Source organism: Nannospalax galili, unplaced genomic scaffold, assembly GCF_000622305.1.
Source record: "Nannospalax galili isolate Female #2095 unplaced genomic scaffold, S.galili_v1.0 scaffold415, whole genome shotgun sequence".
In the NCBI taxonomy this organism is placed as follows: domain Eukaryota; kingdom Metazoa; phylum Chordata; class Mammalia; order Rodentia; family Spalacidae; genus Nannospalax; species Nannospalax galili.
The window spans coordinates 2,516,785-2,532,290 of NW_008337494.1; the positions used below are offsets into that span (position 1 = coordinate 2,516,785).

Consider the following 15,506-nt stretch of genomic DNA (forward strand, 5'->3'; position numbering starts at 1 on the left):
ATACATACCATTATTAGCCTCATTGTGCAGATAAAACCCAGACTCTCAACAGTGATAGAAACATTTGAGAACTCAGAATATCTGGCCCCAGACCCTTAATCAGTGGAATTATCTGTTGCTCTATAACAAATCATCATAATTTTCTCAGCAGAAGGTGATCCCATTAATTATCCCACAGGTTCTGTGTGTCAGAAGGCAGGCTAGAGTCCTGGCATCTGGGCCTCACTTGTCGGCAATTCAGGCTTTGGCCAGGGTGAATCTCAGCAGTTAGACTGAGGAAGATCTGCTTCCAAGGTCCCTTAGCTTGGAAGTCCTCTGTCTGAAATTGGACTAAGACCCTGCATGTCATTGGCCAAGAGCTGGGGCAACTCACCTCATATAGGTTAAGCCACCTTCCTTTGCCATCTTAAAACAGGGCAGTTTACTCCTTCAAAGCCACCAGCTTCCTGAGATGGAATGTTACATGCAATCATGTAACTATAATGGTGGCATCTTATTACACTGGACATACTCTGTTATGAGAATGTAATTTTCTACCTATTGAAAACAAGCCACAGCCTCATCCCCTGACTCAAGAGGAGGAGATTATGCAAAGGTGTGAAAAGGAAGAGGCTAGAACCACAGATCTTTAGGTCTGTCTGTTACAATGCCTAGAAATTTGTATATTACCTTTTTATTGTTTTAAATGAGCTGACTTTTTAAAAATAATTGTTTATAAAAATTTATGCTAGCCATAAATGAGAAACTAGTATCATTGCATATAAGCATGAGATAACTGAAGAAACATTCTAGGAAAGACCCAGTGAGCTGAAATAAAAACTAGAAAAACTTGAAGATTTATGCTACTGGCTCTCACATATGTGGGGCGACTTAATCCTCATAATAATTCATGGGCATTATCTCATCCTTATCAGATTATGAAACTGATATTCAGAAAGTCTGGTATGTTACCCAAGAGCAAGCTCTTAAGTGACTGTACCGAGACACAAACCCACAACTACTAGGGGCCGAAAGTGGAAACAAACTAGTCTGTGGAAGCACCCAACTTCATTATTCACCCTAATTTTCCTGGATCCTTTTCATTTCCATTCCCTAGCTGTCTTCTCGATCTACCTCTTAACCTCCTTCTCCTTGACATTTACATATAATAAAGTTTTCTCTCTTCCTGCTTGGCTTCCTGGGACAAGTTATTATTTTATCTCAATTGTCCCATCCAATAAATGGGTATGTTAATTACCAGTGCTTAAGAAAAGTGTGAAAAATCTTAGTAATGCTAATTCTATTATATCTCAAGGAAAAATATCCAAGATAATAAGTCTTCAATGCATATGTATATCTTAATTTACTGCAGTCAGATTATTTTTATCCTGAGAGACGAGGGAAAACAAAGAAATTGTGTTTATCGGTTGCCTTATTTTGTGCATTTTAGATTTTTTTTTGTCTTTTTGACAGGGTCTCCCTGTAGCCCCAGTTGTCCTGAAACTCACTATGTAGACCAGGCTGGCCTTGAACTCACAAGGATCCACCTGCCTCTGCGTCCCAAGTGCTGAGACTACAGGAATGTGCCACCACGTCCAGCTGCATTTTAGATTTTTTTAAAAATTATTATTATTATTATTATTATTATTATTGTTATTTGTGTGTGTGTGTGCTGTGTGGGCTTGTGTGCCACAGTGCATGTGTGGAGATCAGAGAACAACTTGCAAGAATTGGTTCTCTCCTTCACCATTTGGATCCTGGGGATCAAAGCCAGGTCAGTAAGCTTGGGACAGGTGCCTTTACCCACTGAGCCATCTCATTGGTCCACATTTTAGGCTTTAAAGTTTACTATACTTATCTCTTTGAGGGCAATGTACTTAAGTATGACTGAGGGCTGGGATCCTGTACACAGAGTGAAGGGTTGGCCTTAGCTATAGGTGCAGAAAGGGCATCTTTAGGTCTCCAGAGCACAGTATCTGTGCACATATGTAGGTGTTGGGTGGGTCGATGCCTTGAGAGGAGCTTGCTGTCCTTTGTTCCCTACTGCTTCAAATACACAGCTCCAAAACTCCCTTTAGTCTTCCCCAATATCAGTTTTCTCTTGAAATGGATAACACAGACTAACATGAAAGCATGCAGTTATTTCTCCCATTTAAATGAAAAAGAAAATCTTGATTCAACTTTTCACCCCATTTTTCTGCTTTGCAGTTGAGTGACAAATCATCTGAAAAGAGTTGTTTATATCTGTCATCTCCACGTTTTTATCCAAATTTATATTTCTTTTTAATTAATTTATTTATTTTTATTTTATGTGTATGAGTGTTCTGCCTGCATGTGTGTTAAGTGCACCAATGTCATGCAGTGCCCATGGAGGACAGCAGAGGGCGTCAGATTCTCTGGAACTGGAGTTAAGGATGGTTGTTAGCCACCAAATGAGTGCTGGGATTCGAACTTGATTCTTCTGCAAGAACAGCCAGTGCTCTTAACCACTGAGACACCTCTCCAGGCCTTCAACTTATATTTCTTCAAAATACCTTAATGATGCTTTCAACTCCACTTCTCTAGTGAATTGCCTTTCTTAGTTCACTCATTGCAAAATCCAATGATTCACTTTTCATCTTATCTTCCTCTCTCCATCAGGAGCATTTGCCATGGTCTACTGCTTCCTCCCTCCTGAATCATTTTCTTCCATGTACCACACTCTCTAGAATTTCTTTCTAGTTTTCTTTTGGTTCCTTAGCTTTTTCCCACTGGTTCCTCCTCCTCCACATTTGAAACACTGGTAGGCTCCATGACTCCATTCTTGGCCTTCTTCTCTTCTTTATTTACAGTCGTTCCTTTGGTGATCTCATCCAAGTATATACCTCTAAGCCGGATCTCTCCCAAAATTCTAGACTCTCCTATCCTGCCCGATATCGTCACTGGAATACAACAGACTTAAGAAATGTACAGTGAGATCCACTGTTTTCTACATCCTTGTAAATGGCAAGACCTTTCTTAGTTTCTCAGATGAATAGCATGCGGCATAGAACCAAGATTCCTCCTTTACACTGCTTATTTAATCTGTCTGCAATTCCACCACCTCAGCTTTCAACCTCTTTCACTGCCTTCTTTGCTAGGTGCTTGGCCAAGGCATCATCTCTTTCTTAGTCTTACAACAAATGTCCTAGTTTCCCTGCTTCCCCACCATGCCACCCCCAGTCTGCCAGTCTCTTCTGACCAGAGTGATTTCACAAAACAGAAACCAGATCTCTGTTTACTTCTGCTGAAACTTTGCTGTAGCTTCCCTTGTCACTCAGATAAAAGTGAAGTTTCCCCATAACTGATAAGTTCCAATGTCATCTGGCTTCCATTTCAGGTATAATAGCTTGCCACCTTATGTTGCTCAGTTAACTTCAGTTCTTTTGGCTTCCTCACAATTTTATGAACATATCAGGCATGTTCCTATCTCAGGGCCTTTGCACTTTCTATGTTTGTCTGGAAGAGAATTCCACTTTTGGCAAATTTAATAAAATTCAACACTTTCTGCTTTTCTTTTCCTTACTTGTATCTTACATATTTTGTTTATTTGTGTTGTGCTAGAAGTTCCAATAAGGCAGGATTCTTTTCTTTACTATTGCTGAGTTCCTGGTGCTCAAAGTTGTACCTGTCCTAGAGTGGGTGTGCAATGCATATTTGTTGAATGAATGAACTATTACCGCAATGGTATAATTTATATAATTGGTTATTTGTAATGGCTTTGGTGATAGGGGTCTTCCCTCATGTTCCACATGTTTCTGAGGGGACTGGGGAGTGCTCCATGAATACAACTACTGCTTACACAGTCCAACTATTTCAAAGGCATCCATGGTTCACATAATAACAAAAAGGAAAAGATGTGCCTCTTACAAATGATGATTCCAAAATACATAGCAAAGGATCAGTAATACACATAGAATTAAACATGGAAACTTAAATTAATGCACATGAGCCTAATTTTAAGAAGGGAATAACTTTAAATAGATGTAAATAAGAAATTCACCTGAACTTATTGTTACTTTGAGAATTTGGTTATTAAGTTCCTTCTCTGGATTAATATGAAATCATAGTTACTGAGCATATTAAAAATCCAGGGCATTGAAGCAAAATTTTACTTGCTAATTAGACTGTGGCAAAGGTTTAAAGAAAGATTAAAATTTTATGCCATGTCCTCACATTTATCATGAATTAAGGATTTTCTCTTTTTTGATGTGTGTACATGTTCACATGTATGTATATGTATGTATACAGGTATATATGGAGGCCAGAGGTTAATATTGAGTATCTTCCTCAGTTACTCTCCACCTTATTTTTGAGACAGGGTCTCTTACTGAACCTAGAGCTCACCAATTGGCAGTTGGATAGACTAGTGGACCACCAAGCTCTGGGAATCTGCCTGTCTCTGCCACCCCACCCCCCATCAGCACTGGGGTTACAGACATACACAATCATGTCCAGCTTTTTATGTGGGTGCTGGGGATCTGAACTCAGGTCTTCATGTTTGCACAGAAAACACTTTCTCCAGCCATAAGGATTCTCTTAATTGTATTTCTAGATATCTAATATTAAAAGAGACAAAGACTCAAGGCTGGAGAGATGGCTCAGTGGTTAAGGGCACTGGCTGCTCTTCCAGAGGACCTAGGTTCAATTCCTAACATTCACATGGTGGTTAACAACTATCTGTAATTCCAATTCCGGGGGTTCAGACACCCTCTTCTGACCTCTGTAGGCAATGCATGAATGGATGCACTTACACACATGTAGGCAAAACACTCATACACATTAAATAAATAAATGAATAGCTAAATAAATAGACAAGGACTCATTTTAAACTGAACTACAGAACCTATATTTATCCATTTGGAAACATAAACCTCTTTCTGTAAAATGTTTTTCATAATTTTGGATATCATGACACATTGCTAATGACAAAAATACTAATGATGCATAACATGTACTTAGTGTCAATCATTTTCAGATGTACGTGGATTCACAGAAGGCTTCTTGAGGTTCCTATTTTTCCATTCTTTGTTTCATATCCTATACTAGGTCAAAGTAAAAGCCTAAACTGCAGTTAAAATGGTTGTCTCTCTGCTGTGGCTGTTTATACAGAACTTGATTTCAGTAAAATTGCTTCTGATCATTTCTAAGTTTAATAACACAGCACAAATACAGATTCCTTCAAGGGACATTTGACTTGGTTTGTAACTTCCTCCTAAGAAAGACAACCCGCAAAGACCCCTTTTCTTGCTGAGCTGGCTGAGGATGAGTGTGTAGGCAGAGCTGGAATACTGAGTGAGAGCCACTTTGTACCATTTATGCAAAGACTGTGGGTGTTAATGCCAGACTGGAGCCAGGCAATAGCAGAGGCTGTTTGGGGAAAAGATTCCAGAAAGAGGAATATCTATCTGCTGGCAATGTACAGAGACTATGAGGAAAACAAATAAGGGAGCTGCTTTCCAGAGAAGAAAATTAGAAAGAGAACGGCTTAGTTTTTGTTTGTTTGTTTTTGAAGTTTTGCTATAGGATGATGTCTTTTTTTCCACCTGTTATTTTTTCTGCTATACATTCAAATGAATAACCATGAACATTTAAAAAATTAGAACAAACAAAATTATATAATATACAACTCAAATCATACAAACAGTCCACCTGTAATATCTGGACTAACACAGCACGGCATAGCACAGCCCTCCTCTGGTAGCTGCTTACTGCAGTGCTGATGATCTGTTATAAGACACAATAGATGACCTGCATGCACTTTGGTAACATATATTATCTGGAAAAATATGCTTTTTTGAGTTTCAATGACTAATTCACAAAAGACTTTTCATACAGAGGAATGAAAAGAATAATTATGAAGTTTAAAGTAACAATCTTTCATTAATTGAACAAATCTATTTTGATGGGAATCAAAATCTTAACAAAGTCAGAGTGAACTGACTATTTCAGATTATATGGATGTTCAAACATTTCTTTTTTTCATGTAAAAATTTTTCCATTTAGGAGTAAGACTACAGGACACAGGAATGCTTTTTAAGGATAAACATGATATGATACCCATGTTAAGAAAAGAGAGTATGTGATTATTTAATAATATAAAGACCAAGGTTTATCAAAGATTTGCTCAATTGGCAGAGAGTCGATTTTCTGGAACCCCACAAGGTAGTCAAAATAAGATATTTAATTCTGTTTGTTGTGCCAGTGGAACCTCAATTTGAAGGTCTTTAGAGCAGGCTAGTACCACTTTCCCAATGGTAAGAACCTATTATTTTTAGGCAACACTCATCTCACCACCTTTCCAATTTCTTGTTGGAGACATTCCAGAAAAATATTACTTCTGTACTGCAAATATTCAAGGGCTGAGTGAGGTCAGTCTACCAAGTCTGGGAAAAACCCATTTATCCTCTAGCTCCCAAGATGAGCATAAGAAATATGGACATAAAATGCTATTTGATGCCTCAAAGCAATGAAAACCTGGCTGTCTGACTTCAATGATTTCTACCTCAGGCACCGAGGAGCAGAGCAGACATATTAATTTTGTCAGGATGTTTTTCTTACTGATTACAAAATTCTCCAGAAGCTTCACACAATGTTTAGGAAAAATCTAAGAGTTACATAATTCAATTAAGAGGGCCATGTGCAACATACACGGAGCTTCTAGCACCTAACAAGTCTACTGGGGACTATTATCAGAGTCCTTGCAGAGTCTCTTGTTTATTTAGTTCTGCAAAACTCCCCATGTAGACAGACCAGAGAAGTGGGAATGTAAATCACTGACAAGGTAACTGTTGTTTGGAACCTGAGAAGAAACAATCCAAACATCCCTTAAAACAAGAATCATTTTATAAATTCCACATGTTTTCAGCCAAACAGCCAATCTCTTCTGGCATGTAAAGATAGTCAAGTTCATTATATTTCCTGAGATGTAACAACAGCCTCCTGAGAGGACTGCCTGCATTTTATTCCACGTTTTCTTTCCCATGTGTGGACGGAATTCTCCATTCATACATACAGACAAGAAACAGATGTAGAAATCGGATAAATAATCACGATTTTGGATTATCCATTTAACTGGAACAGAATACTTTGTCATGAAAGCATGTGACATTAAAATACTCTAAAAGGCACGCTGGGAGTGGTCCTGTGGGCCTTTAATCCCAGCCCTTGGGAGGTAGAGGCAGGTGGATCTCTGTGAGATTGAGGCCACCCTGGTCCACATCGTGACATCCAGGCAGGCTGGGGCTAGGGAGACCCTATAGAGAAACAATCGACAAAAAACCCAAGGTGGGTGCGTGGGGACCAAAATACTCTAAAAGGCATATTGTGTTTCAAAATTCTGAAGGCTAGGGGTGGGAGAGAAGGTTCAGCAGCTAAAAGCACCAGCTGCTCTTGCAGAAGACCCAAGTTGGGTTCCCAGTACCAACATGGCAGCTAACAACTGTCCTTAACTCCAGTTTCAGGGAATCTGATGCCCTCTTCTGGCCTCTGAGGGCACTGTATGACATAAATGCACTTACATACATGCAAGCAAAACACCTATACATAAAATATAAATAAATACTTTTTTAAAAGTTTAATGGCTGGATTATTCCACAAATATTGAAGATTGGGAAAGTAATCAAATGAAATGCTCTGTTAGCATTTCAAAGCACTCCTTTAAAAATTCATTTCTTGACATGAATATATATGTATATATATGTACATGTACATATGTTCATATGCAAGCAAACCATTTACCTCTTTCTCCATTTGCAATCCTTCTGCTCTAATATTTCTTTCAAATACTTCTCTTTTTTCGGTCTGGGGGCTGGATTTTCTGTACACAAGAATGTAGTCAATTCGACACTTTCCATCTCTGAAGTAAAGTCCATTTAATTTGTTTCTCTCTGGCACTGTCTGCATTAAAGAGAAAGAGACCAATTCAAGCCATTCTGCAGCCTGAGCTTCAGGGTGAGTAATATCAAAACTAAATTTAATTTTCATGGTGTTTCACTAAAACCGTATGTTCATTAATGAAAGATGTAAACAAGAAGGAACAAAGTAAAAACTGAAGCAGCATTGTATGAAATGGGCGAAATGTAAGACATTTGAAAATAGCAAGTGTTGCAACCAAGAATCATTATATTCTACAGGTGAGAGTGAAAATTGATGCATTAACTTTGGAAAACATATTGGCTTTGGCATTATCTTGTAAAACTGGATATTTGCATAACATAATCCTAGAGAAATTCTTGATGAGGCATGTAGATAAATATTTATAGAAGCATTGTTCACAATACAATTTTTAATTATAATGTGTGAAGATGTACACAGTAAATGGATTAGTTTATTGTACACAGACCACATGTACAGTGAAGTCATATACAACATGAAAATGATTAAAATACAATTGTACCTAACAAGAATGAATCTTAAAAACAACAGGAAAATAGCAAGTCACATCATTTTTATGAAACAAAATAAAATAAATTTCTAAGTCTATACTATATGTGGTGAAACTCTTTTAGAACAAGAAAATTAAAAAAAAAACACAAACAATTTAATAAAAAATTTAGGATAAAGGCTTAAGATCACAAATCACGTCAATGGTTTTAGCAATAGTCTGGTTCCATTTTTCTCGAGACTGCTTGCCCACAATAAGAAAAGCATTTCATTTTGTTATTTTTTGAGTGCATGTATAAACACACATATATAAAACACCTGAGACAGGACAGTGCTTGGCCTTCCATCTACATACACTATAATATTAATTTCCATCGCATTAAAAAACAATAACAATTGAAGCTGGTGCGATGGCTCAGCAGTTAAGAGCACTGACTGCTCGTGCAGAGGACCTGGGTTTCATCCCCAGCACCCACACGGCAGCTCACAACCATTTGTAACTCCAGTTCCAGGGGATCTGAGGCCCTCTTCTGGCCTCCATGGGTCTTGCAGAGCACAGGTGCACTTACATGCAGACAGTACATTCATACACATAAAATAAAAATAAATAAAATACTAAAAACAAAAGAATAGTAACAAGTTAGCAACCTATGATAAGGTATATATTTTGAAAAATATATTTTTAATTCATAAGTTGAATGGTAGTTTAGGAGGTACATCTTATTATTATTGTACTTCATAACATACAGAAGTCATAAGTATTACTTTATAGCAATAAAAAATTAAAGAACATGATGCATGTGTTGGCTCAGGCCAGGCTTCTTGGGTTATATTAATGTAAGATTCTGCAAGAGAACATCAAACATGGAGTACTCAGACTGGAGCTGAGTGTCTCAGGCTAATAGATTTCAAAACTGAGTCTACAAACCCAGCGGAGTGGAAATGTCTTCCATAGACCAGAGAATTCCTCAATTTCCAAAGAGTAGTGTAGATGGCAAACACAGCAGCCTTCTGAGGCCATGCTAGAAGCCACATTCTTGCACAAGTACCATGCATACCAAAGGAAACGCCTCAGTCAGGGAGAATGGCAAAACCCATGCCTCACATCTTGGCAAGGACATTCTCAATAGGTGATCCGTGTTTGGTGCTCAGGAGTCAGTCTGAAGAAACACCTATTAAGAGTTGTTTACCAAACAAGGAAATCAGCCTGTATAAGCACATCAGCACCTACCTTCAAAAGCAGGGTTGTGGACTGGGGATATAGTCCACTGACAGAGTGCTGCTTAGCATGCATGAGGTCCTGGGTACAATTCCCAGCACTACAGTACAACAACAACAAAATAAAAAACAGCAAGGTTTTCAGAAGAGCACCAGGAGGAATAAAAGTAGTACAGCAGTGCAGTAGTACAGTGCTGCCTCCAGCAAAGCCCCAAGTCCCTAAACTGCCACTTCATCTGTAAAGGGAAAAGCTGAGTAACTTTTTAAGGTTCCTTTCAATGTCACTATGTTGTCTTATAACCAAAGTATACACAGATGATGACAAATGAATTTTTTCTTGAGAGAGAGAGGGGCAGGGGAAAGAGAGAGAGGGAGGGCACAGATAGCAGCTTGTGATACTTGTAGGGAGAGGTCTGCAAAGTTTGGTAGAAGTCAATAATTTTCCCTGTTTAAAGGTGTCATACTTTCAATGGTTAATTGACTGGAATAACAAAAGCATTAGGAACATGCAACCAATGAGTCACTCTGCTTCTGCTTCTGTGTACCGATCTATCTGTATTTAATAAAAATCTTAAACTTCACTGAGACAAGGCTGAGCACAGTGAGTATCTCCACAAAGCACCCCCTCCCCCCAAATGGCATGTGTACAGATGGGTCTATTTACAACTGCAGTGAAGCCTCTCAGTTACAGAGGCAAACAGAAACTCCAAGAGACCCCAAATAATACAACGTTCTGAAAAACTGCTGCATTTTATGTCACTATTTTGCATGTTAATGGGGGGTAGATGAGGAAGTCTATCCTTTAAAGCTTCTTTCTACTAGTCAGGAGCACCTAGAATGTGTCTTAAAATGATGCACAGTTTGGGAAAGTCAAATGAGATGTTTGTAGCCATAAGAAGGGCAAGTACATGATCCACTGAAAGCTCATTTGAGCATAGGTTGATTTTAGAGCCCTGAAATGTGCTAGGGCCATGGGGCATCAAAAAAAAAAAAAACATATAAGACCAGCTCTTTGTTTCGCAGGAAGCTGAATTTTGATGAGACTTTAACTGTGAATGGTCCATTGGAACATGCCTCAAGGTTCCTGAGTCAACAGTTAACACTTTTGGGAAGTAATACACACTCTTACCTCTCCCCCTGCGTCCAGTCTGCTGGCATCCTCTGAAGTACTGGTTAGGTTTCCAGGGTGAAGGAGAGAATCATCATCTTTGCAAGGGCTATTGACAGCTTCTAATTCATCAAAAAGAATATTGACATCCTTGGCCACTAGAAACAAAGCACATACATTAAACTGGGCTAAGAACCTGGTCTGGACATCAACATAAAGAGAAGGTGTATCCCCTGGCTTCCTATGCACTCACTGTTTCAATAACACCTTTAGTGACAGATGCATCATTTCCTAAGAGTAAAGATGTCAGCTGTAAAAGCTTTTTGGCCAAACAGTGACATTAGGCAAGATAAAGGAAGCATAACACTTCCATTACATAAATATAATTTGTCTTCCATAACAGTGGGAGGTGTATTTGTTCAAATTTCCTTTATGTAGTTGTTTAGAGAAAGGTACTTTCACTTAAAACTTCTAAGGATTCATTCTTTAGGTTGGAAGGTGAGCTATGCATTTTAATACTATGTTTTTTTCACTTAAGTGCAATACTGCTTGGTAAGCCAACCCATAAAAGTACCACTTGCACGGCTCAGTGATCCTTATTTCTTCTTTTATAATTTCTCTACTAAATTCAAGAATAAAGCATAGAGTTGTTTCCTATCTTCCTTCTTTCTCTGATGATGAATGAAAAGAAATAAGCTATTCAAAGGCCCCAACAGTCTATTTATTTAATAACACAATAATATACAAAGGGCTATACATCACAGTTCTAAGTAGAGACTACCATGTTCAATGCACAGGGTCTTGCAACATATATGAAAGCAAAGCACGGCACCAATGGAGAAGGAGAGAGTGACCTACCAGGTGTGAGCCCCTTCTTTACCAACTCTAATTAAAACCCATCTAAATATTTTATTTAGATGCTTTACAATGGCCAAAGTTGTACAAACCCATTAGAAGTAGCTGCACAGAAGAACTTATGCATGACTGGGTTTGAGCATTCATTCTTTCATTCATAATTGTTTTGGAGATGTGCACATTGTATGTCAAATGTGCAGCTATGTAATAGATGCACCTCGCAAATAAAAGGGGTGTGACTGTTTGCCTTTGTGGCAAAAGGAGATAAAATAAATACAAACTGTGAGTGGTAGAAAGGAAAGAGCAGAGCTAGGCACAGAGAGAATACAGATGGTCCTTGTAGTTGGGGTGTCTGGGTTCTAAAACTGCAGCCAAGTTTGTGATTGTAGGAAATTCATTTAACTCTCTAGTATTTCATCTGTGAAGTTAAATTCATGGATCTGGGAATAAAATTAACATTCGTGAGGTACTGTGAGAGACTCAGTCATAACTCTCCATGGATGATCTAACCCCTGGAACTCATGAATATGCTAGCTTATATTGCTAAAGACTTCTAGATATGATTAAATCGAATACATTAAATAGAACATATTCCTAGATTATGAGGTAGGCCCCATGAAATTACAGGACAATCAGAATCAGAGAGAAAAATTAGAAATGTTATGCCACTGGCTTTGAAGATGGAGGTCAGGGCCATGAGCCAAGGGAAGTCAGTTGTCTAAAGAAAGCAGATTTTCCCATGCAGTCTCCCGGAGGAGCACAGGTTCTAACACCTTGATTTTAGGACTTCTGATCTCCAGGTTGTCAGATAATAGATGTGTGCTTTTTGAAGACACTGAGCTAGTGGCAATTTAGGACAGCAGTACCAGTTAATATAATTATATAGGTATTTAGACCATTATGGCCACAGAGAAGAAAGCATCATGGTCTTTCCATATAACCAAGGCTTAGGCCCGCTTTCACTAGGGTAGCTAATACCATTTATTTATTTATTTATTTATTTATTATTTTTAATTAATTAATTTTATTTATTTGATAGAGGGTCTCATTGTAGCCACAGCTGGCCTGGAACTTACTATGTAGACCAGGCTGGCCTCAGTCTCACAGAGATCCACTTGCCTATGCTTCCTGAGTGCTGGGATTAAAGGTGTGTGCCACCACACCTAGCTGAGCTAATACTTTTTGAAGATATGCAACATATTCAATGTTTCAAGAAGTGTTGCAACCAAGGACAATTCTCTGACCACCCCAGGTAATGAATCTCCTCCTTCCATAATCTTCTTCTCACCATTCACTTCTTTCCCACACTGAACACAATCTGTAATTACTTTCTTTATTCATTTGTTTACTTGTTTATTGAGGGTTTACCTTATCAGAATGCAAGTTTCATAGGACAGGAATCTTGCCAGCCTTGGCTTATCTACAAAGAATCTGGCACAGAGAAGAAGCCCTCAACACATATTTATAAATGGCATAATAAGTGCTCTAAGGTGGTATCTACTGTGGTCAAAGCTAGCACTGTTGGGAAATGGTGGAAATTTTAATCCATTGCACCCAGCAGGAGATCTTCTAGTCACTAGAAGCATGCTTTTGAAGCAGATAGGAGGACTCCCAGCCCTTCCTTTTCCTCTCTTTTTCTCATTCTGGCCCTATTATGGTGTGCTATCTCACCACAGGACCAAAAGCAACAGGGCCAATAAAACATGCACTGAAACCTCTAAAACCGTGAACCAATATAAACCTTCTCTCTTTATAAGTTGATTATCTCAAGCATTTGGTATAATCATGGAAAGCCAACACAGAAAAGGGGTACTTAGAAGTGAAGTTGTTGCTATGGATATATCTGACAGTGTGGACAAGCTTTTGGAATTGGTTCACAGGAAGAATATATAAAAGTTTAGAAGGTTAGAAGAAGCCTAGAATGCTATAAACAGCGATTAGAGGGAGATTCTGGTAAGGACACAGAATACCAAAATTCTGACAATAAAAGCTATGCAGATGACTTTTCAAATGGATTCAAGACTCTCTTGGGGGCCAGAGTAAAGGCCCCCACGGTTTCATCATAAGGAACTGTGCCCATGCCCTGAGATGAGGCCATTGAGCTTAAATGTGATGGACAAGTTTCTCAGCTAAGCACTAAGACAGTGATTTGGGCATTACTGGCTGCTTTTAGTCAGATTTACACTGGATCAAAGTAGAATGGAGCAGAGCTATTTAGAAAACTTAATGTTGGGCTGGAAAAACAAAACCATGAGCAAAACTTCTATGTGTGTTAAAATGAGTGGAATTGCCAGGCATGGTAGTGCACGCCTTTAATTCCAGCACTTGGGAGGCAGAGCAGGGAATCTCTGTGAGTTCCAGGCCAGCCTGGTCTACATTGTGAGTTCCAGGCCAGCTGAGGCTACAGGGAGACCCTGTGTCAAAAAGATGAAAAAAAAGAGTAGAATTGCTAAAGAGATTAAGGATTCAAAAAAAAAAAGAAGCTAAAAGAACTGTATCAGGATAACAGGAACGATGCCTGGAGGGAATTTCAGAAATTGGGCCCTGATACAGTGGTCAAGAAGACTAAATGAGATGAAGAGCATATTACTGGAGTATTTAACACAGAGACCCACAAGACATGTTGCTTGTCACCTGCAGATTCTCAGAAGTTAGCATATTATCTTTATTGGCACAAGAAAGTAAAATGGACATTGGTAAATTGGAACAATTGCTTTGAGGCATTGATTGGGATGGTGTATTAGTTTTCTCATTACTGCAACAAAAAACAACTTAGGAAAATGGGTTTAATTTAGTACACAGTTTCATGGGGAGAGAGGCACAGTACCTGGTCTCCAGTCTTGGTTTGGGAGTTTGTGGCTGGTCACATTGCAGAGGCAGACAGGAAGCAGTGAGAGCTTAACACTGATTCCTTTCCCTCTTTTATTCAATCTGAGCCCCTCAACCATGGGATGGTATTAGCCACATTCAGGGTAGGTCTTCCCCCTCAGTTAACCCTCTCTGGAAACAACCTCATAGACACACCCAGATGTGCGTGCTACAAACTTATTGGTTACTTAGTAGCCCCACTGGGTTAAGAATATAGTTCAAGTTCAAAAGATTTGATACTCTGTGCTGTTTCAGATCTTACAGTGTATGTCCTGCAGATACTGGGGGACTGACTGCTGTGGTGTTAAGGTTAAGAAACCCTACTCTATATTAAGGCTCCATCTATTTGACTCTAGAGGGAGCAGCTAATGGGAAACAGAGAGAAGCCCTTCATTTTCCCTATTGCTGCCCATAGGAATTACTGTCTACCAGTCATTATGAGGCTGCTTCTAGCTGAGTGCTCAGAGAAGTCAGCATGTCATTGCAATCTGTTTTTTAGAGAATAAAGAATACTTAATTCAGTCATCTTTATTACCTGCCAACTGCTCAATAGCTTTAAAATCTTTATCAGAATATGTGAAGCTAAGCACATAATGAGTAAGAACACTGTGACCATGTACACTCTGTGTAGACAAAGGGAACATGGCCTTCCACAGTATTTCATCATTGGCTCTGATGTCTTCAGCTTTAACTACACAGTAGGTTTTAGAAACAAAGTATAATAGTTTCAGACACAAAATTACATTATCTCCTTAAAAAGCAAAATTACCCTTATGTTCCAAAGCTACCCAATTTTAAAACTTCTATTTGTCCCAAAAGTATTTTTTAAAAGTACCTACTTCGAGGCGAGCCTGGTCGCCATAGCGAATCCAGGCCAGCTGGGGCTACAGGGAGACCCTGTCTCAAAACGACCAAACAAACAAACAAACAAACAAACAGAAAGTACCTACTATGTTCAGACACTGTGCTGAGTTAGAACCTGTGGCTGAGTACCAGACAAGGCGGGCATGGATCTGCTCTCAAAAACCTCACTGTCCATCTCAAGTGGAAGCAAGGCCTCTCTGTCCGTGGCATA

The 15,506-nt window shown here is 38.9% G+C and overlaps 1 protein-coding gene across 2 annotated transcripts in view; it reads right to left on the reverse strand.

Moving 5' to 3' along the window:
* The window catches only part of Ano4 (anoctamin 4), a 342,978-nt gene that overhangs the window by 169,184 nt on the left and 158,288 nt on the right, over window positions 1–15,506 (reverse strand). For both annotated transcript variants that reach the window (XM_017798033.1, XM_008832628.1), the window contains 2 exons: window positions 10,730–10,866; window positions 7,738–7,896 (listed from right to left, as the gene is read on the reverse strand). Coding sequence is in view for 1 of the 2 variants with exons in the window: in XM_008832628.1 (XP_008830850.1) it covers window positions 7,738–7,896; window positions 10,730–10,866 (296 nt within the window). In the remaining variant the exon portion in view is untranslated. The remainder of the gene's footprint in view (window positions 1–7,737; window positions 7,897–10,729; window positions 10,867–15,506) is intronic.